General features: G+C 39.5%; 1 protein-coding gene across 7 annotated transcripts in view; it reads left to right on the forward strand.

Annotated features, from left to right (window-relative positions):
• The window catches only part of DMD (dystrophin), a 2,258,239-nt gene that overhangs the window by 2,139,449 nt on the left and 92,858 nt on the right, over nt 1-25,932 (forward strand). For all 7 annotated transcript variants that reach the window (XM_037986581.2, XM_073013821.1, XM_073013822.1 and 4 more), the window contains one exon: nt 14,558-14,632. In XM_037986581.2, the coding sequence (XP_037842509.2) occupies nt 14,558-14,632 (75 nt within the window). The remainder of the gene's footprint in view (nt 1-14,557; nt 14,633-25,932) is intronic.

The raw sequence follows: 25,932 nt of genomic DNA on the forward strand, positions 1-25,932 counted from the left end.
TTTTTCTCTTTGGCTCTACAAGGAATACTTGGATACAAAAAGAGCTGAAGTAAGAGTCACCTATGTCTTAGGAAAAAAGGGCTACTTTAGGGTTATCCTCAAGTGGTTTTGTCCAGGATTCTGAGGAGAATAAAAGCTGTGTCAGATCCAGTGTGTTGAAAAGAAAGCTGAGGTGAGAAGTAAGAGAAACAGAGAGGCAGAGAAAGGGGGAATGAGTTCTGCTTGCTATGAAATAGGAGGCAATCCAAAAGACAAAGAATCCCTGGTCATTGTCACTGAAAGGAGAAAGAAGGAAAACTCACTCCTGTGACTTCAGGGCCATCCATGAGGTGGGCAGAGGAACTCGAAGTCTGCCCGATTCTTGGATTGAACCCTCAAATTGGTAAAGCTTTATGTCAAGCAACTCCCAAATGCAACATAGTTTTGAGGTGATAAAGAAGAGTCTTCGAGGCTGGGCACAATTGCTCATGCCTGTAATCTCAGCACTTTGGGAGGCCAAGGCAGGCAGATCACTTGAGGTCAGGAGTTCGAGGCCAGCCTGACCAGCATGGTGAAACCCCATCTCTACTAAAAATATGAAAATTAGCTAGGCGTGGTGGTGTGCACCTGTAATCCCAGCTACTTGGGAGGCTGAGGCACAAGAATCACTTGAACCCAGGAGACAGAGGCTGCAGTGAGCCAAGATCACGCGACTGCATTCCAGCCTGGGCGAGAGAGCGAGGCTCTGGCTCAAAAAATAAAAAAAATAAAAACAAAAGAATATTTTCCCGGGAGTACTGGTAATATTGTTTCTAGATTCAAATGTATTGTCCAGATACACAGAGGGTAAACAGGAACCCTTCAGGTATCCTTTATTAAAAGCACCTTAGTCTATGTCAGAGGGCCGGGCAGTTCATTATCTAATGAAAAGCTCCTACCATTGATTTATCATAACTGCAGCTGCCAAGTGATTGTTTTAAAAAAAGAATGATTTACATATTAGTGTCTTCAGCAGGGTCTCATCATTAGTATCTAATCTCCAGAAAAGTTAACACATAACAGTGAAAACATTCTCTGTCCCATGCTTCTGCATGCATGGGCAATTTGAGTCATACCACCTGTTCCCCTCTTCTGTTATATTAGAGTGTACAAAAAGCAGAGATACGCATAGTTTACTATGGTCCTAGATCCTTAAATATCTTGAATTGTGTTCTATCTTGGACGAATTATTCATGCATAAAGATGCAACAGATTCTCTTCTTGCACCTCTCAAACAGCAACAACAAAAGCCGAACAATGTATCTTTCCTAATGAGGTGAAAGCATGTGTACAAGCCTAAGGCAGAAATGTTGCGGAAAAAGTGTTTTGCAAGAAGGTCAATTTGCTTTTCCCATGGTAACTAAGGTTAGATTCTACTGTGGTTCATTTTGGCATCCTTTTTATTCATGATGATGATTAGAGGGCATGGATATTGGGCGTGTATTGATGTTGGGGACCTGAGATATGGAAAGAGGCAGATGGAAGCTGCAAATCATTTTCAATAAGAACCTAAAATTTTTACTGTTAGATAAAGGGTAGATAGGAATCTTAATTTGACTTTCAAAACATGTGATTAGTTGCAGTTACCAAAACTTATTTTTTTAAATAACATTTATCTTAAGAGCTATAAACAGAGGATATTTTGCACTAGAGATGAAGTTATGAACATCTCGTTAACTCTGAAGAGTTAATGAAAAACTAGTTAATTATATGCGTTCATTTATAGGTTGACACGTGAATTTCCAGAGAAGTAACTTGTATGCTTTAAAATTCCAATCCTTATTTTACATCTGGGCAGAATCAGACTTGTGAACATCCTATTGAAAACAAACGGCTAAACACTTTGTGGACTTTGTCTAGAAGAGTGCCTTACCCATATAAGCCCTCTATTATAAAATTGTTTTAAACATTAAATTAGCTGTCAGGCTGTTCTGCATCAGTGGCACCACCTGGTAGCAAGGATGGAGAACTCTGCCACCCAAGACTTCTTTACTGCTAACTTCATTTCTCCACCCCAAGGAGGAATGCAGGGGTGGACAATGCTCCCTATTTAGTCCGTCTGCATTTTGTTGCTTACAGTTTGATTAACATGTCAGTTAGAGATGACTTTGTTTGCAGTTAATAAAATATCTGACCAATTGTATCTTAAACACATAGGAGTTGATATTTTTTATATAACAAGAAATCTGGAGGCAGGTAGCTGAGAGCTATGGAAGAGTTCTGTGATGCCATCAGAGACCTGGGCCATGGTTTATTCTGCTGTACCTTTTTTTTTTTTTTTTTTAATTCATTATTCTTTCTTTTTTTTTTTAAATTTATTTATTATACTTTAAGTTGTAGGGTACATGTGCATAACGTGCAGGTTTGTTACATATGTATACTTGTGCCATTTAATGAGTGACTTTTGTCCTGATGTTTCCAAGATGACTGCTGCTTCTCAGGCAGGAAGAAAGAGAAAGGACGTTCACCCTCAGAGTCTCTTTGTCTTTCCGTTTGGGGAGAGAAATCCTTTCTTGCAGATATCTTCTCAAGCATTGGCCAAAACTGTCCATACAGCTTCCCCCGGCTGGATTAGGGAATTGAGATCCTCCAGCCTTTGTAGTAGAGAAAGACCAAGGAGAAAGAATTTGGGAAGGGGTGTTGAGTGAACCAACATACGGTTATCTGCCACAATTAAATACAGCGGATTCACCTTCTAATAAGCATTCTTTTTAGACCATTTATTTGCTTTCTCCCTTTGTCCCAATTCCTTTATTCCTTAGGAAAGTCTTGGTATCTGAGCTCCAGCTCAGGTTGTAAGGAGTAAGCAAAAATAATAATTCTAGTGATTCACCCATAGAAGTGGAAAATTATATTATTTGAAGAAAAATTAGATGTAAAGTTAATGTCATCAACAGCTTAAACCTGGTAAAAGCAAGGAAGTTCCTTTCATAATCTAATTTTATTCCAAATACATTTATTGAGCACCATCATTTATTGCCCTAGATGCCAAGGATAAGTGAGCACAACATCATCTCTTCAGAAGTCTGCATTTTTCTCATCCATTTTCCCTCAAGTATAAGAGTGAAAAATAAAGCTATTTCTAATTAGTCACATCAATCATTTCTATTAGTATTGCTATAGATTTTATTTTTATTGTATATTGGGTATTTAAACTAACTTTAAGTCTTTGTGGGCTTAGAAATTACTGTTTCATAAATAACATGGCTTATATAGGAAATTTTCAATGCCATTAACCTTAAAAATGTTCACTGGAATACTGCTTATATCATCTTGGAAACTACCTTTGCGGTTGACATATAAACTGCACGACGGTCTATTTTCATTATATGTTTGTGTATCTACATAAGCATGCTCATGATAATGATTGTCTGCTTGATCAAACTTTAGTCAGACTCCTGAACCTTCTCCCAGGCCCACCTGTGCACTTCTTTGTAGAATCCAGCTGTAGCGAGAATCCTGCTATATCAGTTTAGCAAGAACCACCTCCCTCTTATATATCTGATCATTTTCCATATCTGATCAGGTTCATTCAGAGTTGAGCCCAGTTCTATACTGAGGTCTCTTTCCCACTATTGCAATATTCCTGAATAAAATCTGTTTTTACCACTTTACTGTCCATCTCTGGTTTTTCTTTGACAGTCACATAACCAGAGTTTTGTATGTGTATATTGCTTGACACATCACAAATACCCGGGATATGTATACTGATTTTTTACAGGGTGAATAATCTTTTTGTTTTCCCCAATATTTTAGAAACCTGAATCTTTAACCCCTGAGCTTAGTACACAGTTGGGCATATAATAGGTGCTTAAGTAAGTGTCAATTGATGATTTTAAATGCAGAAGTAGTTGTCACTTAATGAAATATAGTCAGGAGACTCATTATGGATTTTGGCCTGTCTTCCTATCTGTTTTTATACTGCAACAGTAAGTGTATTAAGGCAATATTTTTGGCAGCACAATCATTTAGTTTGAATGCATTAGTAAGAGGTGGAGTCCAAAGAATTAATAGCTGGAAAGTTTTGGGAAAACCCAGTAACAACTGTTTCCATAGAGTAATTTGAGTGACAGCCAGGTAATAGCTACTTATTGGAGGGACTCCACGGTCAGAGCCTTGACAAGAACCTGAAAAAGAGTGTAACTGAAGGGTAAATGTAAAGCTTTTGGGAGAATAAGGGAGTGGTCAGGCTGAGGCAAAGATCTGAAAAGAAATGCCTCCTGGGGCCAAGCTGGTAATTTGAATGACTGAAGGTGACTGGGTGGGAACTGGGGCAACCTGAAAAGCTTCTGTTAGGGCTAACAGGGCCTCCGTTGCAGCTGTGTGTTCTATGAGAATGTGGGTCTCTTAATGTCAGGTCTTCAGGTTCCTCCAGAGAAGCAAGATAACAGGAAATCACCAGATTTTTAACTAATGGCATATCATTCAACAATTTCAAAAACCAGTATGTGAGCCCAAACCGACCAACCAATCAAACACACACACACACACACAAAGAGTCTGCAGACTAAATTCAACCAGTTTGTGACCTCTGCTCTGTGGTTACCAGAGAAGTAATTGAAATGGAGTTTTGGGAGAAAGATCATATGTTGAAATCTTGGGAGATAAGGGCAGATAAATAAGTAAGCCGAGACTGTACGGCCAAGGTAGAAAAGGTAGCACTTAGGAAAATTGAGTTAAGACTTTTTAAAACAGGAAAGGGCAAAAGATAAGGTTAAAGCAGATGAGGAAATTTACTGTTATTTATTTTCATCATTAAAATACGTTTTCCACAAATATTTCAGCTGTGAGAGAGAGTGATAAATTCAAAATAGGTAATGTCAACCATATTATGAAGAGTATGTTTTTACAATCCAAAAAAGCTAAGGCACAACATTAAAAAAACAAAAACAAAAAACCTGTGAATTTGGCTTTACAATGGTATAAAAATTAAGTCACATCTGATCATTTTTAGTGTCTTTTATAACAAAGAGGAAAATTTAATGAAACTGGCTCTGCCCTGGAGAATCTGGGATGTGTGTTCACTTATGAAGAGAGACTGTTAAGATTGGTTAATTAATGAGGTTGAGAATAGAGTTGAAGGAGATTGGGGTAAATTTATAAGTTTGTGTCATTCTGAGAGTTCTGTAAGTAGTTGAGTTACCCATGTTGTGACTGAGAAAAACGGGAGAGCAGCGACTGAAGATTCTGAGCCAAAGAAAGAATAGTATTGTTTATTCCAGCAGCCAGAGTGGCCTGTGTGACTGTAAGTCGCTTGTCAAGAGGGGGACTGCAAGGAAATTGATTCGATTTGGAGTAGTTGTAACTGCAGCATGAAGAAGATGATACATAAGGATGATAATTGAGGACCAATTTAATGGCTGCATACCTTGCTGAAGTTGAAGTTCCTTCTGGAGATAAAGGTGGCAAATAAGGAAGTGCTTAGGTAGAAGAGCTTTTTTAAATGAGTTAACAGAAAACAACAGACTAAATATGGAATTGAGGAGTAGGAAATGAAGTTAAGGATTTACTTTCTTTCAGGATGTGGCGCTGGTACGTAATCCCTCTGTTTCCAGTGCCTTCTCCCACTTCCAAATTTCACTGTTCCTCATGCGCCCTGGTGTGTGGTGCAGCTTCGCGATTAAGCCTCCAGCCTTCTGTCAGGGTGAAGCAGCAGGTGGCTGAGATGCTTGGCTCCAAATGGGGGAGGTGTTTAGAGCTCTAAAGACTTTCAACCAGTCCTTGTATTTTCAGCCACATTACAGTCTTCAGAGGAACCTGGAGCCTTTCATTTCTGAGACTTCTTGGCTACATAAATTGGCATGCTTCTTGTTAGTTCCTCCCACTCCCTGCCCCAATCTCCTTGTCTCCCCAACAGCATTAATGGAGCTTGGGATTTCTCTGGTCTCCTAAGTTGCTTACCAGCAGGTCATTTTCTAAGTCACCAAAATACTGGAGCTCTGATCTGTTCTCGTCTCCTCTCCTGTTTTGTTAATTTTCTTTTGGGTAAATGCCATTTTTTATTCCTTTTCTATCATCCTAGTAGAGTTTCAGGGATAAAGAGAGACAGATGAGTCTGCTCCATCTGCTGTGTTTAACTAGAAGTCCCAACACCCAAAATCCTTCACACGACGTGCAGTGCTCTGCAGTGGGCCTCCCCCTGCCTACCTGTCAGGCCTTATCTGTGCCCACTCTTCCTCCTTCCTCTCGGAGATTTCAGCAATATTGGCCTTCTAAGGATTCTTAAAGCCCCACATTCTTCTCTGCTTCACTTCAGAGCTTTTTTTAAAAAAAAATTATTATAATTTTTTTTACATGTGCTGACCTGTTACCCTGCTGTGTTCTTCCCTGGCAAGCTCCCATCATCCTTCAAGTCTTTGCTTCAATGTCACCTTCTCCAAGAAGCCTCTGACCTGTGTTTCCCTGTGTATACAGTCTCATCACTTCCTGTGTGTTTCCTTCGCTGTTTTACCACAGTACATATGAATATTTGTTTGTTTGTTTGAGATGGAGGTTTGCTCTTGTTGCCCAGGCTAGAGTGCAACGGTGCAGTCTCGGCTCACTGCAGCCTTCACCTCCCAGGTTCAAGTGATTCTCCTGCCTCAGCCTCCCAAGTAGTAGCTGGGATTACAGGTGCCTGCGGCCACACCCAGCAAATTTTTTGTATTTTTAGTAGAGACGGGATTTCGCCATGTTGGCCAGGCTGCTCTCGAACTCCTGACCTCAGGTGATCTGCCTGCCTTGGCCTCCCAAAGGCTGGGATTACAGGCGTGAGCCACTGCGCCTGGCCTACATATGAATATTTGATTATTATCCGTCTCCTTCTCTACACTGCAAACTCAATAAAGGCAGAGATTTATTTTGGTTACCAGTGTGTTCCATGTACTTGGCATGGTTCTTGGCTTATAGTACATGCTCAATAAATATTGAAAGGATAGATGAAAGGATTATGGATAGATGAATGTGTTTTAAAAAGTTATAAAACAGTTCTGCCTAAAGAGTCTTTTTAAATCATTAGTATTATTTCAAATACATATTTAAATATACATATATGTTAGAAATAGATAAAATATGTATTTAAATATGTCATTTGTACTATTTTAAATGTATTTAAAATGATATATATTATATATTAAAATAATACTAATGATTTTTAAAAGATTAGGCAAAACTGCTTTGTAGCTTTTTAGAAGGCATTCATTTATCCTTATGGATCCATAATTATTATGGATTATATATTTTATATATTATAAAAGTTACGGGAATTAGAGCTCCGATCCTTCCGCTCTTGAAGCTTGATGTAAAGGAACATGGCACAGTGGTGCCTATATGAGTCAGCCCTCCATTATCTGGGGGAGAATTCAGGCCCCAGAAATGGTACTTAAGATACACAGTTCTCCCCCAGAAAACTTTATATCAGCCATTTGTTACAGAAACTGCTTTCTCAACAAACCTTTTACCAGAGCAGCTAACAATGAGCAAAACTAATTTGAATTTCAACTCTGCCATTATTACAGTGTTGCTAAGAAGTAGTGAGATTCTGCTGAGGAAGGCCAAGCAAGAGGAGGGAGCCAGAAATGCTTTAAACAGTCCACAGCCAGGATTTTGTGCTATCTTTTATTTCACAGTTGAACTTCTCAATATTTTTTGGTTCATAACCTTTTTCTCTTTTCCTCAATTCTGAGTCTTCCACATTTGTCCCATAGTAGGTACTTTATTGCTTCTCTCCTTTTTTTTTTTTTTTTTTTCCTCCCTGAGATGGAGTCTTGCTCTGTCACCAAGGCTGGAGTGCAGTGGTGCGATCTCAGCTCAGTACAACCTCCACCTCCTGGGTTCAAGCAATTATCCTGCTTCAGCCTCCTGAGTAGCTAGGATTACAGGTGTGCACCACCACGCCCGGCTAATTTTTTTGTATTTTTAGTAGAGACGGGATTTCACCATATTGGCCAGGCTGGTCTCGAACTTCTGACCTCATGATCCACCTGCCTCGGCCTCCAAAAGTGCTGGGATTACAGGCATGAGGCACCGCACCTGGCCCTCTCCTTCATTTCTTAGAAGAATTTCAGAAAGTCATTGGTGACAAATAAGTAAAACCATTTCACATCTGGAAACATAACTTGATAGTAATTATAAATTCATAGACTGTACTTTCTGTACTCCATCCAAATATGAATGCATAATTCCTGTTTATCTGTGTGTAGGTTTATTTTCCCCCCATTTATGTAAAGCTCTATGTTGATGATGAGGTTTTTACGAGTTTAGATTTTAAGAGGCCTCAAATATATCTTAAAAAATTACAGACCAAGTATGATGTGTTAGTGTTCCTCTTCTCTCAGCTAATTCTTTAAAGATATGTTCCAGAATTCCTGGTCTGTTCTTGAAGAGCTCCCAATAATTCTAGACTTCTGAAGCCTGGATAGTTTGGCTTAATTTGCTTTCAAGACAGACTTGATTTAAATTACTCAATTTATCTCAAGTCTCATTAAGATCCATGGTTCTTGTCTGTTCTAGTGAGTTTGAGCTGGCAAGAATAATACTTGTCATGTGAAAAGTCCATTAGAATCCTTTGGGGGAGTGAGACTGGAAAATTGGAGACATATTATTATATTTTAAAATATGCCACCTTTCTATAATAGGAGTATGTGGGGAGACTGCCTTGTTTTGGCTTCTTGGGAAAATTTGGAAAATTAGTAAAATAGGCAGGCAGTAGTAGTTTAATGCATATTGTATGCCAAACACTGAATTTAGAACAATACTCCCCCAAAAGCATATGTGCTCTAAATTTTATTTTTCACTTATCACCTGGGAGATTTGGATTAAATTTCTTCTGGGAAATAGAGTTGGTATGAAGAAACAAAGACCACTATACCAATTTATCTGTTGGAATAATCATTAGCCATACAGCTCTTTCTACTCAGAAAGTTAATGAGGTCATTATTATTCTTTCTAGCTAATAGATAGGCTTATTGAAACCTTAGGCCTTTCCAAAAAGTCTCCACAAGCCATTGGAAAGATAGACTAAAACACTCCTTGTTTTAAATTCTAGACCTCAGTTCAGTCAGAGATAGTAGGATTTTTATAGTATTATTAAAAGACAGAAACCAGCTATAAAATTGAAATGAAGGGACTTAATGTTTTCTTTCTGTAATATCTTTGGAATGCTTCCATGGCTTTAAAATGCTGATGTGTTTCTCGCTATTTTTTCAAAAGCATGTAACATGTAGATTTGTGACGCAAACTTGATCAGTTGTTCCTCTTTTCTGGTGAATTTTGACACCTGCTACTTTTACACAGAGTAAAAGTGAAAGTCATAAAACAAATACTTACCAAAGTCAAGAAAAATGCATAGAGTAAACAAAGGGGCAAGAGAAGCCTATTACTTGTTTCATGTTTCAAAATAAAAGATGAATGGGCTATCACTTCAGTAGTTGGAAATTCAACTTGAGAAGGTAGGTGGTTTGATGTTTGCCCTTGTTCCTTACATTTCTAGATTTCTCTATTTATAGGCTAGAACCAGCCCTAGATCAAATAATACAAGTTATGAAGAGAAATGTACAGTTCAGCATTTTTACCCTTCTGAAGTGCGCTTTCTCCCAGCTGCCATGGAAACATGGCGTAACTGGTTTCTTGGATAGTCTCACTCCTCTTGAGTTCCGGCTGAGAGAGCTAGTGAGCTCATTACAACTTGGATCAGAGTCCTGGAAAGTCAGCTCCCAGGGAAAGTGGAGGCCAGTCTCTCATGGGGCACGAGAATGGGGGGCTTCAGCTTTATTAAACTGCACACATACTTTCACTACACAGTCATCCCAACCTTTAGCTCAGGACAGTGTCACATTGTTCACAGCTGTATTGCATCTTGAGGTTTCTGTGTGCATCCTACACACTTTCATAAGGCAGGGACTTATCTCTTCCAGCTGTAAGCCAGAGGGAGTGGTGCTGCAGACTCCTAGCAACACATGCGGACTCAAACAACACAGGCAGTTAACTCTCTTGAGTAGTAGACTTTTAGGGCATCAGAACTCCGTCGCAGTTCACTGACAGTTACCAGATGTACATTTGTATGGCTTCGGTAGCACTGTGATGGAAACTAAACATTTTCCCTGCTACTTCCTTCTGGTATGCCTGAATCACTGTTTGAGAATGGATTGGACTTCGGTGCATAGAAAACTGGTGGCAGAAGTCTTATGCACTGCAGTGGGTTGGGGTAAGCTGAAAAGATGTCAGGGAGGATTAACTAGAGGCAGAATGTGTCATAGTTAGAAGTATTTAGAAGGAAGGAAAGTTTGAACTGCTTTAGGGAAACTGAGAGCACTGCTAGAGCAGGAACCTTCCAGATGCTTGTCTCTGATACTGTTCCACACTAATATTCATACCCTGAAAGAATCAGATCATTCTTGCCTCTCCCACTTGGATCTCTAGCTACTGGAATTTGCCAATTCTTGATATGAACTCTAAGATTTGGATGGAGCTTGTGACCTCATTTAGACCATTTGTTCTGAATGCTGGATAGAACCAGGAAAATAGGAAAAGAGGGTAGAATTGGGGTCATAAGAGAGGAATTGTTCTATGAAAGAAGAAAGATGATAGGAAACTAGGCACATGAGTTAAGAGGCAGTGGAGAAGGAGGATTAGAAAGGGAAAAAAGAAGAGAAACTTTGTACCAGTATCTTCTACAAGATGTTTGGCTGGCACAGAACTAACACTCAATACTTTTGTATAAGTAAAGGAATGAAAGAAAATTTGGGAGTGAATGCTTATCCCTTGGAAACTGCTACAGGCTGGTGTTAACGGGAAAGCGATCTGTTAAGCGATCTGTATTTGACCAAAAGTGCATTTCCACGTCTCTACATTGCTTTTTATAAAGAGCCAAAGGGACTCAATTATGAGTGTGTGTAAGGGAACTCCACACTAGCAAGTATAGGAGAAATTCGATGGTACTGGTGAAGGATGTTGTACCAATCTGGAGGGGAGGACAGGAATTGGTTTCTTAATTAATTAATTAATTAATGCCGCAAGACAACTCATACCATGAGTTGGCTGAGACCACTTTAAAAAGTAAGCAATGATGACCGGGCAAAAGAGACAAAGGAAGAACCACATCTTTTAGGGGAAAGAGAAAGAAGGACAATTAAAGGGACCCAACTAGATCAAGTTCTACTCACCAAAGGACAGTCTCCAGGCAAAGGTTAATTATCTTCAAGAAGCAATCAGTATATATAGCATTTCAAGATACTCCAACATGCTTTAAATTTATTGAATACCTTTTATTGGCGTTCATCATAAACAAGAGACTCACAGATATATCCCAGAGGGGAGATTTTAGTGTAATTGACTATAGTAGTTATTAAATAATCTATTAATAAAAGCCCACAAAATGGAAGATAGAAAAAAGACAACACAGGTTGGTATACAGAATTTATACTTGAAGTTTAACAACATGGAACAAGAAACTTTCTTAAAATATGCATTTAAATCATTTCCAAATGAATCACCAGAGGCTCTTAGTAAAATATTGATTCTGTTTCACAGATCTGGGTAGGGCCTGAGATTCTGCATTTTTCATAAGCTCCAAGCAGATACTGATGCTACAAATCACACTTTAACAAGGACCCACATAGGTTCTCTGTAATAGGTGTTGGTAGTCATCCATGGTTAGATGTAGGTGAGGACTGCCCTCTTAACCACCTCTCGGCTGCCAGGTTATAATGAAAGCAAGTCTCAGAACAAGTTCTGTCACTTATGAGCATTTATTAGCCAGTGGGTACAAAACAATCTTACAGCCTGTGCCAGAGACACAGGGAAGTCACAGTTCTGTCTTTTGGGGTGCTGGGTGTGAGAGGCTCACAGTCTGCAGAGACCACAGTCCTCTATTAGAGTGGTTCTCAAAGTGTCGTCCCTGGACCAGCAGCATCAGCATCACCTGGAAACTTGCTAGAAATTCAGATTCCCAGACCCTCCCCAGACCTACTGAATTAGAAAATCTGGAGGTGGGGCCTGGGAAATCTGCATCTTTAAACTATCCACTCCAGGTGATTCTGATGTTTGCTCCAGTTTGAGAACCATTGTTCTAGCAGCAGGATTCCCTCAACTGTCTAACTGAATTCTGACAACTAAGAATCCAGTGAACCACAGCTGGACATTTTGGAATTCAGCCTAGGACACCATTTCTAAAGATGGAGAACGTACTGGATTCTTCTTAAACTCAATGTCAAGGCAGGGAATGTTTCTAAATGTTTTTCAACAATCCTCATATTTTACAAGCCACTAATACCACTAACACAAGCCCGTCTAACATTAATTAGGATAATTAATGAAACCCCTGGTATAATAAGAGCTAAATATAACTGAATCATTTACAGTGGCTGCTTCTGGCTTGAGGCTTTTTTATTAATTTCTAGCCAACCACCCTTGGAGTTCATTCCTGATTAAGACAACTGACCACCTCTACAATGTAGCTTAAGCTAAGACACACATACATCATAGCATACTGTTCATGTGAGTGTTTTTAAAGACTTAAAATTTACCTTTTGAGGGCATAATTTAAACACTACAACATGTTTCCATTTTAAGTGTACATGTTGGGTTTTGGCAAATACGTACATACACTCGTGCAACCACCGTGCCAATCAAGATATAACATTTCGATCACCTAGAAAACACCCTTGTGTACCTTTGAGGTCAGTTACCTACTCTCACCACACCCCAGGCTACCATCTGGCATAGTAGCTGAGTTTTGCCTGTTCTAGAAGTTGATATAAATGAAATCAAACAGTATGTACTGTTTTGTGCCTGGCTTCTTTTACCAGCTTAATGTTTTTCAGATCAGTTCACATTGTTGCATTATCAGTAGTTAGTTCCTTTTTATTGCACAGTAGTATCCCATTGAATGACTTTACCACAATTTGTTTATCCATTACCTTATTGGTTGGTTTCCAGTTTTTGACTATTATGAATAAAGCTGCTATGGACATTCATGTACACATCTTTTTGTGGACATTTTTATTTATTCTGTACAAATATCTGGGGAAAGAATATTTGGGTCATAATATACATGTATGTTTAATTTCATAAAAAAATGCCTCACTGGTTTCCCAAAGTTGATGTACATTCCCAACAAGCAGTGTCTGAGAATTCCAGTCACTCCATATCCTCACCAACATTTGGTATTCCAGTCTTTTAAACAAAATTGTATGCTGAATAGTTTAAATTATAGACATCATTTTCTTTCCCCTAGTTTAAATTCAGGCTTTTATGTTTGGTCTCTGCAATGGCCATAAAGCTGAAAATGTTGACCCAAGTGACTTGGATATGGATTGAATTATTGCCCTTTCCTAACACCTTGTTAGAATTGGTTTCGTAGGTGCCATTTGATTATGGCAGTTAGTCATGTATGTCAGCGTACTTTTTCTTTCTTTCTTTCTTTCGTTTATTGATTCGTTCAGTTGGTCAATTGGCCCATGACCTGTATTAAAACAGCTTTTTCAGAGAGGAGTTGCATATTAAGTTGCTGGGAAAAATGACAGAAGTAGGTGACAGAGTTCTTGTCTTCAAGGAGCTTTTTGGAGCTGGGTTCCTGAAATAAATGTAGCCCAGTATCTATCAAGGCTTGTGCAGACTTGAGTAAGAACATCATCTAAATATAGCTTCCTGCTAGGTGACGTGAGTCAGGGCTTGATAGACCGGTGACTGCAGAAACCACAGTAACATATATAGTTGTTATTCTGTGCTGAACATTAGAATGATTGTACCTTAGAATATAGAGCCAAATGTTTATTTTAATCGTAATTGTATTTTTAAATACATATCACACACATAGACACATATGTTGGATAAAAAATACCCAAAATGTTAACAGTGCCTATTTGAAAGATTTATATAAACTTTTTTTTGTAGAGATGGGATCTCACTATGTTGCCCAAGCTAGTCTCAATCTCCTGGCCTCAAGCACTCCTCCCACCTTGGCTGTTCAAAGTGTTGAGATTACAGGCATGAGCCACTGAGTCCAGCCAATTGTGCCTATTTTTGAGTTTATAGGCTTGTGGATGATTTCTTTGATTTTATACATATATATATATATATATATGTATAAAATGTCTAAGTTACCCAAAGTGAGCATGTGTAACTTCTACAGTCAGAAAAAATGTTATATTGCCACTTGATTGTTTAAGGTCTTAGAGCTATTTAAATAATGTATTGCTTGTTCTCTTTGATCTTGTGCAGCAAAAATTCACTACAGTAGATCCAGATTACTTTCCAGAAAAAAATAATACCTGTCCATCTCTTTCCTCTTGGAAACAGGACTACATGAATGCCCTTCAGGCTATACCACTGTAGTCTTCACAGAACTTAGCCTTCCTGATTGTCAAAGGGCAAAAGGAATTATTTTTTCTTTTCCCACATTAACAGAATTTTCACCTCCGAAAGCTTGGTGCATACACACAATATTTCTTCTAGGCTATTTTTGTGGTGGTTGTAGTTATTGGCAAATCCCTGGGGGGGGTGGGGGTTGTCTGTGTTTTCTGATGGAATAACAAATGATCTTTGTTTTCCCCCTTTTCAGCTGACCTGAATAATGTCAGGTTCTCAGCTTATAGGACTGCCATGAAACTCCGAAGACTGCAGAAGGCTCTTTGCTGTAAGTATTGGCCAGTACTTGAAGATCTTGATACTATGTCTTTGCTTAGAATAAAAAGTAGGTTGGGTACATTTTTACTTAGAGAGGGGAGAAATAGCTGTCACAATTCCTGTTACAACATAGAATTCATTCTTTAATGTATCCTTGGCCTAGAGTTTGCCTAGAATGTTTTGTTTTATTTTTAGAATCATTCCTGTCACCATTCCTCAGCTACTGATGTTGAATTAGGATATTGATAATTTTTATTTTCCAACTACTGGCATTGGCATCCATAATTACCTTTGTGAAACTTGCACTGTCTCTCCTTGTTCTACCTTTGTTTTTTTTTTTTTTTTTCTTTTTACAAAATGTACTTAGTATTAGAAGACTGTGACTATCTGATCCAAACCAAAGTTTATAGACGTGTGTGGTTTATTAGCTTGAATGCCAACGTGAAGATGAATGATGTGGTAGAGGAAAAATGACAGAATTGCTTTCCTCCTTTTTTATCATACATCTGTGGAAAAATCCTGAAGTGTTACACAGGTCTATCATGTCATCAGATAGTTTATGTATAACTCTACTATTGTCCGAGGGTCTGTATGCATTGATGACATGCCCATGAAACAGGCACAGTTTCCTTTTTTTTTTTTTTTTTGAGTTGGAGTCTTGCTGTATTGCCCAGGCTGGAGTGCAGTGGAGTGGCGCAATGTGGGCTCACTGCAACCTCCACCTCCCGGGTTCAAACGATTCTCCTGCCTCAGCCTACCAAGTAGCTGGGATTACAGGCATGCACCACCATGCCTGGCTAATTTTTGTATTTTTTAGTAGAGACGAGGTTTCATCATGTTGGTCAGGCTGGTCTCAAAATCCTGACCTCAGGTGATTCACCTGCCTCAGCCTCCCAAAGTGCTGGGATTACAGGCGTGAGCCATTGCGCCCGGCCCAACAGGCACAGTTTCTACTCTGATGGAACTTACAGTCTAACAAGGGATAACCAGGATGTTCATAAAATTTGTAGACTTAAGCAAATATATGTATAATGTATTAAGAATGTCTACAGTTGGTTAGAAAAGAAAAGTGATCTTGTCTCTATTTCCAAGACCGTTTATTTCAATGTCATATATTTAGTTGTGCAACAGTGGGATAATGGGGCACTATGTGAACAGCTAACTGTTTGGAATGAGATTCAGAGAATGTTTGAAGAGGTGATGTCTAAGCTAGGTAAGTCTAGAAGAGTAAGCAGCTCTCCCTCTAGGAAAAGTGTTCTAGTCAGAAAGAAGAGCATGTACCGAAGGGCCCAGAGAAAGCGTGACACATTCAGGAACTGAAAATATGTCAGTATGGCTAAAGCACAGAATTCCAGGGGAAAGATCTGTTGTGAAATAATAGGCTGGAGAGAGAAGCAGGAAGCAGATTGTGCAAGGTTTTTAAAACCCAAGTTAAGGAATTTAGAGGTCAGGAGATTTGGCCTGGGAGTGATATAATCAGATTGTCGCTTAGAAAGATGATTCTTGCTGTGGAACAGAGTATGGATTGGTGTGCTGTGGGAGTGACAGGAGAGAAACCTGTTGCGGTAATCTAAACCAGCAATGTTGTGACTTGAATTAGCAGAGTAGTAATGGAGATAAGTGGAGAGAATTTAGAAATATTCAGGAAGTGGATTTGACAGGCCTCGATGATTCATTTGATGTGGTGCAGGGGTGTCCAATCTTTTGGCTTCTCCGGGCCACATTGGAAGAAGAATTGTCTTGGGCCACACATAAAATACACTAACACTAGTGGTAGCTGATGAGCTATAAAAAAAAAAAAAAAAATCGCAAAAAAAAAAAAACTTATAATGTTTTAGGAAAGTTTACTAATTCATTTGGATCTCATTCAAAGCCATCCTGGGCCGCATGTGGCCCACGGGCCACAGGTTGGACAAGCTTGATGTGGTGGGTGAAAGGGAGTCAAAGCAGACACTTAGGTGCTTGGCTTGGAATATCAGGTGAATGGGGACTTGTCTGGTAAGGTTAGACACGGAGCTGTGGTGCTCAGGAGAAATATACAAACAATATTTAGGGATCATGAGCCTGTAGGTGCTGCTTGTAACTGTGGAGAGGATTGGATAGCTCCAGGAAAGTGTAGAGTGAGAAGGGAAGTTATTTAGAACACAGGATAAGCAACCTACAGAAGGGACTGCAAAGGAATGGCCAGTAGGAAAGAAGGAAAATTCCAAGAGGTTATGATGCCACATACTCCATGGGAAGAAAGAAAGAACCCGTCACCAGGGTCAGATGTTGCTGGGATGTCAGGATAAAGTTGTGGAAAGTGCCCATTGGATTTAGCAACAGGAAGGTCCCTAGTAATTTTGGTGAGATTTTAGAGGCACAGTGGAAGTGGTGTGGTGAGTTCAAAAGTGAACGGGAAATTAGAGATGGTATGAATGATTCTTGGGGAAATTTACTTATGAAGGGGAGAAGAGTGGGGTGGTAGCTAGTTGGAGGGGGCTGAGCAGTTCATGGAAATGTATGTACAGTCAAGTGTTGCTTAACAATGGGGATACGTTCTAAGAAATGTGTTGTTAGGCAATTTTGTTGTTGTGTCAATATAAGAGTGCACTACACAAACCTAGATGGTATAGCCTAGTACACACCTAGGCTGTATGGGATAGCCTATTGCTCCTAGGCTATACACCTGTACAGCATGTGACTGTTCTGAATACTGTAGGCAGTTGTAACACAATAGTAAGTATTGTACATCTAAACATAATTAAACATAGAAAAGATACAGTAAAAATATAGTATAATCTCATGGGCTCGCTGTCATATAGGCAGTCCATTGTTGACTGAAATGTCATTATGTGGCACAATATGTGTATATAAATATGTGTGTGTGTATATATGTGTGTATGTGTGTGTATATATATGTACAGTTGATCCTTGAACAACATGGGTTTGAACTGCTTGGGTCAACTTAAGTGGATGTTTTTCAATCAAATGCAGGCCAAAAATACAGTATTCCTGGGAATGTATTTATATCAGTATGAGAAGACAGGGTGAGATTACAATTATTGGCCCAAGAGGAGTTGATAAATAACGTGAGTTCTCAGAGAATATGGGCAGGTAATCCAGAGCCCAAGGGAGGGAAGAGATACCTCTCTTCCACTGTAATGGGTGGGGTCGAGGGAAGGATCTGGGCAGGTCCACGTAACTAAGAAACCAGGTAGCAGTAAGGTGAGGGATGTCTTACTGTAAAAGCTTCCGTTTTTTTGTATGGAGAGGAGAGTCCCTGCAATGCAGTTAACAGCAGGAGATGATGAAATTGGGCTTATCTTTGTGGAGAATAAGAGAGATGGCAGAGTTGAAAACCAGCTCTGTGAACCCAGAGGCGGCTGAGTGTTTCACGGTAGCACCAGTCTGCAGGGGTGTGGTATTCCCCAGGCACACTTAGCAGTTAGGAGCCAGATGCTTCTGTCCTGGGGTAGGCAGAGAACAGCTGGGCAAGAGAAGTGAGGATTTGGGCAAAAGAGTGATTAAAATGATACTGACAAGTCCCTGTTGGGTAGGAGAAGCTGTGAATGCATATGGAAACTGGTAATTAGGAAGTAGAGGGATGAAAAGGCTAACTCTTCAGGGAGGTAGGAGAAGAAGTAGTAAAGGAACTGAAGGTCAAGAAGTTGTGGTTAGAGAGAATCATAGATGAACATTATTTTGAAGGTGGAACAGTTTCAGGTGATCAGATCTAGGGTATGGCTATTTGAGTAGGTGGCAGAGGTAGAGTGGATGTGAATTTCCATGGAGGTGAAATAGCAGGTTAAGGAACTGAGAGGCTAGAGTGATGCATGAGTCCCCCATGCCAGTGTTGAAATCATGCAGAATTGTAGTGAAAACTGGGCAAAAGAGAAGGACCATGAACCCTGGCTGCCAGGTCTTCAGAAATAAAGGGGTTCGACCAGAGGATCTGCAGAGGCTAGCAATAAGATAGTCAAGGAGTCACCTGGCATATAGTTCTTACACGGAGATAGAGAAGAAATGCCTTAGAAGTGGAATTATTTGGAAAGAGAGACTAGGCCTTTTCCCTTCATCTTGGTATCCCCAATGCTTAGCACAAAACCTGGCACACAGCAGGGTTCAATATGTTTTCATGAAATGAATGCATGAATGAAAGTAAACCAAGGCTTCCATTTCCTTGTAGCCTGAAGTTAGCATTTTTCAGCTATATAGCTGCCAAGTTTAACTGGCGTTTAAAGGGCTTTCCAGGTCGAGGATTTCCTTAGGACCTGTTAATGCATCACAGCTGGGAAAAAGTAGTTTGGGATGGGATTGAGTCGGGGGCTGAAGAGAGAAAGTTGTCTTGCCTCTTTCTCTTCTCCTGCCCCTGCCCCTGCTCCTGCTCCATCCCAGAGCTACTGTTTCCCTTTAATAAAGGAGTAATTAGGCACTGGGTTATTATGAAGTGCTATAGAATATTCCTGTGAGATCCTAAAAGTTCAAAAGATAACCAGTTGTTCCAGTTTGTACTATGAAAAAAAAACAAAACAAAACAGAAATAGACCAGATGGAAAACCTCATAACAACTGTTCCTTTCTATAATGTCCATTTTCACCCTGGATTTAGGCACTATTCGATTTTCCTGTTCAAAAAATCATTCCATTCACATATGTGTTTTATTGTCTGTCATTTCAACTTATAATTTCCAATAAACATTGGGAAAATGGGAGAATTTAATAATATACAAAATTTTGTCCATTTGAGGTGATAACCTTGTAATAAAGGTAAGCTCTGAATGTAGAATCATTTCTTTAAATTTTCACTTTTAAATCAATTTGAAATTCTCTGCATTTCCTTTCTGAGCTTGGCTTTTCTAATATGTGAAAAAAATTCAAGTATGCCAAAATTGAGGTGTATTTCTCTAAATTAAGTATGTAATTCTCATTAATGCTAGGAGGGTGCCATATATAGTAAGACTATAGAAGGAAGAGTTCACCGAATCCTTTTATTGAAAATATGTGTGGTCACATTACTTGCTTTCAATATATGATTTAAGAATTTTCTCTTAATTTTATATTTGCTCAGATTTAGCTCCCAGGCTTTTGTCATTTCTAAGCCTGCAAAGCCATGATAAAGAGCTATTGTCTGTGGTACAGGCAAATAAAACTTGCCCTGGCTAGCTTTCCCTACCAAAGGCCGCTTCTACCAACTCTAACTTTAAGGAAAATTAATGATGTTATCTCAGTGATTTCCTGATGCCAATGAAGAGTCCGAATTACAGATGCCTTGGAAATATGCACTTCCACCTCTATTAAGCACTTGATCTTATTTTTTTTCACTTCCCTATCAATGTTTCCATATTGCAGAAAGCCAAATAACACAATTGTATCCACTATAGAGAATTCACTATTTAAGTGGAGAGCATCACCGTTGGCCTATAATGTCCCCAGTTTGTAATCAGTTAAATGTGGCATGACTCCTTACTGCCTCTCAACACATTGTGAATGAAAATTAAACTTGATAGAAAAGCAGGAACAAAGACAAAATCTTGGTAAGAAGGATTTATAAACTGTTTCATATAGCTGATACCCCATTGAAAGTTATGAAGAAGGTAATTTAAGCATTTTCTTTCTTCCTTTGTAGTTCTGTTGACATTCCATAGGTGTGTGGCTTCTAAAATTAAAAAGATAGCCAACTTGTAAGAGCAGAAATAAAAATGCACTTAACAAACCAAGTGTATTTAGTTTATTAATGTGTGGTGGGTTGGAGAGAGCCCAAACCACAGGGCTAAATATACTGCAGTTGATAAGTGTGACAAATATTCTGCAAACAATAAGAAATAGAGAACAATTTGCCTCTATTCAGCAACTAAAGCACACATTATAGAGATTTGGTACAGGCTGGAGTTGTGTGAATAGTCACAGTTTCTGGGCTCACCCTCGCCATGACAAACCAGGTGAAAAATGCACTGCCTTCTCTGTAAATGCACCTCACCTTCTGATAGTGCACCAAGGGTCACATTAGACAGGCTTCAGTTGCTAAAGAAGACTCTCAGGACCCACAATATCATGGCTTACAAATCCATGCTCTATTGCCAGAAAAGGCTACATTACAACAGCATTACTGTCAGGATATGGATCCACGGCCACAGGCTGCCTCCAAAGCAAGGGGGTCTCGAGAGGCCAGTGTAATTATTTTGCCCCTCTCCTACAAAAATCTACTTTTTCCATATACCATGTATTATTTTTCACATAGGTTAGAGGCCATGTCTCTGTTAGTTCTGAGTTTAAGACATCTTGAGGACATGGCCAAACTAATTTTCTCAGTTTATATGGTTTGACAGATACTGGTGCCCAAGAGAGGTCTCATAACATGACCCGTCTATCTCCCAGGGGAAATACTGTAATCTTGTTTAACTGTTACCCACTAGGGAAAGAATGGTTGTCTCTCAGTCTTGATGCTAAAGAGGTTAAAGAACACCTAGTAGGTTCTGTTTTCCAGTAATTATTGGTTCCCTTCTCCAGCTATCAACCTTGGCAGCTTGCCATCCCTATCCTTCCTCCTGGAATTGGATGCCCTTGAAGTGCCCTTTTTGCACTAGGAAGTCTTTTTCATCAGTTTATCATTTCTCATTCAAAGCAAATTCTACCTGGCCACGTATCTCTAGCCCAGCTCCTAATTCTCCCGTTTCTTTTATTTCAAGTGGATTCATGCCCTTTGGTCTACCAGACATGGTGCCATTGAGAAATAACATCTTTAATGGGAAATACACATGAGACACAAAAATGTGACTAGGCTAAAATCATATGAATAGTAGTCACTCCTAAAAGGACTTTGGTTTGGGTATGTCACAGAAATTTCTGTAGCCATCCATATCAAATTTCTAGCTTTTCAGTCTCAGGAAAGTAGGCCTACCAAATTCAACTTAAATATCTGTCACTGATTCAAGTTGTCCCAATTGTCCCTCCACCCACTAATAGCTTTCCACACAGAGTAATAGGGCAAATAGCTTTTTTTTTTTTTTAAACACATAATGTTATGACAGATGAAACATACAGCACGTAAACCTTCTACCACATACCCAATACCTTTCTTAAACCTTCATCATCACAATTAATGGCCACACAGTGTTCATTGAGATTGTTATAAATCATTGTTCTTCAGATTTGACTGGGTAAATATTCCCTCAGGGTATTTCCTGACACAGATGATTAATAACAGATATGTCCTGTGAAAGAACCAAAAGACATTAACAAATACTAACCAAAAGCCACATTAATATTGCTCCATGGTGTTGTAGTTGCAGTTAGAACTCCCATCTCATCATCTAGTGTGTTGGGTAGGTTGGCTGACTCTCCCACTCACATCTTGGCTCTTTCAAGGAGGAGGAGGTTTTAACAGAGTCCTCCACCCCAAGAGGCATCTGAGTCTAAACTAAGGGAGCATATTATTCTCTTATTTTAAACCTCTTCCTAGGCAGCAACATTATGTTAGGTTTTCCCTTAAAAAAAAAAAAAAAGTATCGGCCAGGCTTGGTGGCTCACACCTGTAATCCCAGCACTTTGGGAGGCCGAGGTGGGCGGATCACGAGGTCAGGAGATCGAGACTATCCTGGCTACCACGGTGAAACCCCGTCTCTACTAAAAATACAAAAAATTAGCTGGGCATGGTGGCAGGCGCCTGTAGTCCCAGCTACTTGGGAGTCTGAGGCAGGAGAATGGCATGAACCCGGGAGGCAGAGCTTGCAGTGAGCCGAGATTGCGCCACTACACTCCAGCCTGGGTGACAGAGCAAGACTCTGTTTCAAACAAAAAAAAAAAAAAAAAGAAAAAGAAAGAAAGAAAGAAAAAAGTATCTTTGGTGGTTTCCTTCCCCTTGCAACAATCTCACCTTTTTCCTTTTATCATTAATTTTAAGCCAAACCTCTTCCCCAGCTACACACAGACACACAATGCAACAGTCCCCAACTTGTGAAGTTTCAACTTAACAATTTTTTTTATTTCACAGTGATGCAAAGTGATATGTATTCAATAGAAACCGTACTTCTAGATTTGAATTTTGATCTTTTCCCAGGCTAGTAATATGCGGTGTGATACTCTCTCCCCTTGCTGGGCAGCAGCACCGAACCTCAGCTCCCAGTCAGCCACAAGATCATGAGGCTAAACAACTGACACTTTACTGTGTACTGTGTTGCTAGATCATTTTGCCCAACTGTAGGCTGATGTAAGTGTTGGGAGCACATTGAAGGTAGGCTAGGCTAAGCCGTGAGTTTCAGTTGGTTAGGTGTATTAAATGCATTTGTGACTTAAGATATTTTCAACTTATGATGGGGTTTATAACCCCATATAAAGAAATGGTGCTAGCCTGTCCGCTAGGTGACAAAACATTTGTGTGACAGCTTCAATTAGGCAAGGGACAGGGAAGGAGCAATCCATTCCGTTGATCCTTGCAGAATTCTTGTGCTTAAGTACCAACTAATAGCCATAGTATCTTATTTTGGAATATTACCAGTCTTTGAAACTCTTAATTGTAGCCCCAGTTCAGGGACTACTAGGTCTGGCATCAAAAAAGAAAACTGTAGTGACATAGGGAATACCTGTAAGTGCCCACTTTGAATGATCTTTTTAATGGTCATTGGCCTCACAGGTGTAGCCCATTTATCAAAACTGATAGTTGCTTTGGTTTTATGGTTGGGACTCCACCTGCAGGCCAGAGAGGGTGAAGCCCAATGGAAAGAAATTCTGAACTTACATTAGCTTTTGCTAACCCAACCAAGGAATTGGATTTTTTTTAGCAGTCTTGCCATCAGTTTGCAATTGCCTCCTAATCCATTTTGTTACCTCCTTAGGTTCAAGTTCTCTCACTTCCAGATTCCCCTAGAAAGTTATATCATCAGTAACCAATTTCAAAGCCTGTGTTACTTCCAACCAAGGGTAGCTTGTTGAGCAACTTCAAAGGTTCTTTTTCATCCCTTTTATCAGAATCATCTTTTTTTTTCTTTCTAAATAATGCCTTAGTAATACTTTTAGCTAAGAATGAGTTGGAGGTGTTTTAAACAATCTTGCTTCTGACACTCACTGCCCTGACAGTGGCAGTTAGACAGGGTTCAATTGCTAAAGAGGACTCACAGGACCCAAATGACAGTGCTTATGAATCTAGAGTTCTTTGCAGAAAAAGGATGCAATATACCTACAACATTAAAACCAGAATAAGTGTCACAGCCACAGGCTGCCTCACAGCATAGGGTCCAGAGAGGACAGGTACAAGCTATAATTGCCCTCTGTCTACAAAGCCACACCAAGATGCATTTTCTCTCTTGGAACAAGAGCTACTGATGTGAACACAAAACACCTTGGAAACCAGGGGGCACAAATTGGAGTTTCAGCCAGGCTTTCTTATGTCCTGCCAGTAACCTAGGCGTACTGTTCCTATGTAACCAGCCTCAAACTCACTGGCTTCCATTGGTCTCACTGTGCCCAGGTGAAAATGGTCAGTGTTATTGTTAGCAATAAACAATGGTGATAACCTGCAACCCGTGGCTACACTTCAACACAGTAAGTCATTTTGAAAAGAAAGTGCTTTGACCAGGGCTCTGCACTGTGTAGATATTTTAGCAAGGCCTCTCGTGCCAACTCCAGCCTCTCTGGAATTAACCCTTACTGCACAGACAACTACATCAAAGTGCATTGACTTTCTTGAAGTGCAAAGATTTGCTTGGGAGGTCCTTCAGCCATAAGTGCAAGTTGCCTGTAGAATGGCATGCCTGGGCAAGAAAAATCAGCAAACATGCAGCAGTTCTTCCACCATTACTCACCTCTTTCTGTTTCTGTGCTAATTAGATCACAGAATTGTTTATACATCAACATAGAATATCCAGGTTGACCTACAGGATGAACTTGGGGGTTATATAGGTACCATGAGACATTTTTTGTTTTTCCACTAACCAACTTTTTGGTGCTTCTGTTTTATCCTACTGTTGGCATTAGCATGGAATGCAGAATGGTTTTCCTTTTCTGTAAAGTCAGTAAGGACATCTTCTGCCACCCACTTTTCCCTCTTACAATATATACCTCCATGAGAAATCAGAAAACCTAGATAACCTGCCATAACACCCAGAGCGAGTCTCCATATCTCTGGTCTCAGTTGTCTCAACTGCAAAATGATTTTAAAGCAACCTTCTGACTCTTAAGAGTCTATCACTCTGTAAAAGACAAAAAAAAAAAAAAAATCTGTCTTACATAGAAAGGAATAGCAAGAGTTAGCTACTGTGGCATACATAGAAAGGAAAAGAATTAGCTTTTGAAGCTAGAAGGTTGAGAAGATGATCAGGCACAACCAGAGCCTCAGGAACCATTAGTGGGATCCCTGTGCTGAAGTCCTGCCTGCTCGCCACCCCCCAACCACCACCGTCTGCTTTTTCTGCACAGCAAAGAGGATCCTGGAGAGTCAGCAATTTTTATCCTGTCCCCACCCTCTCTCACCCCCATAGCCCTCATGTGTAGGGTACCACCACATGGTCCCTATTCTTCAATGGCTTCAAAGCCTATAGCATCCTCTACTGTAAACATAATTTAGAAAGTGAGGATGTATTAGAATACTTGGGTTTTTATAAAGCTTTGAAGGTATATCTACTAGTGAATACACACACACACACACACACACATATAATATTTAATGGAAATTCCTAGCTTAAGGAAAAAAATGGTTTCACACAACTGTATCTGCTGGTTGCTTATTGAGGGTCCTAAAAACAGCTAATCATTACATTTAATGTTTCATCAAAAAGTCTAGGTATGTTCTCTAAGCTGTTCATTTGGAAAAGCATATGCATGGCAATTAAATTGTCCCTATTGATATTCTCACTTCCTTTTCAGGTCCATAGCATGGATTGTGTATACCTAAATAGAATTCTTTCCAAAATAATTCCATGAAAGTTGAATTCTGTTTGACATGTTTGTTTAGGGAAATGTGCTCTTCAGTCTTCTATGATGGATTGTTCTTGTGTTTAACCACATCCAGTTTTAGCAGAGCACACTGCATAGTATTTCTCTCCTAACTGTGTCATCTTCTGCTCCTGTAATTTCAGAGCAATTGCTTTGCTCCCCTCTGGAGCTATTTATACTCAGCATTTGCTGTTCTGTGTGTTACCCATTCACCTGTACAGAGATAAGAGCAGGCCCAATAAAATGAAATTCATGCAGTTTTTCTCTTTGTTCGTTTCCATCACATGGATAAATAAGACTCTTAATACAAAAGCGATTCTAAAAATTCTCACTAGTTACTTCTTAAATGCCTGGATCAGAGGCAAAATACTTAATGATGACTAAAGCAGAGTAACAAAAAAGA

The sequence above is a fragment of the Chlorocebus sabaeus genome, chromosome X (genome assembly GCF_047675955.1).
Source record: "Chlorocebus sabaeus isolate Y175 chromosome X, mChlSab1.0.hap1, whole genome shotgun sequence".
In the NCBI taxonomy this organism is placed as follows: domain Eukaryota; kingdom Metazoa; phylum Chordata; class Mammalia; order Primates; family Cercopithecidae; genus Chlorocebus; species Chlorocebus sabaeus.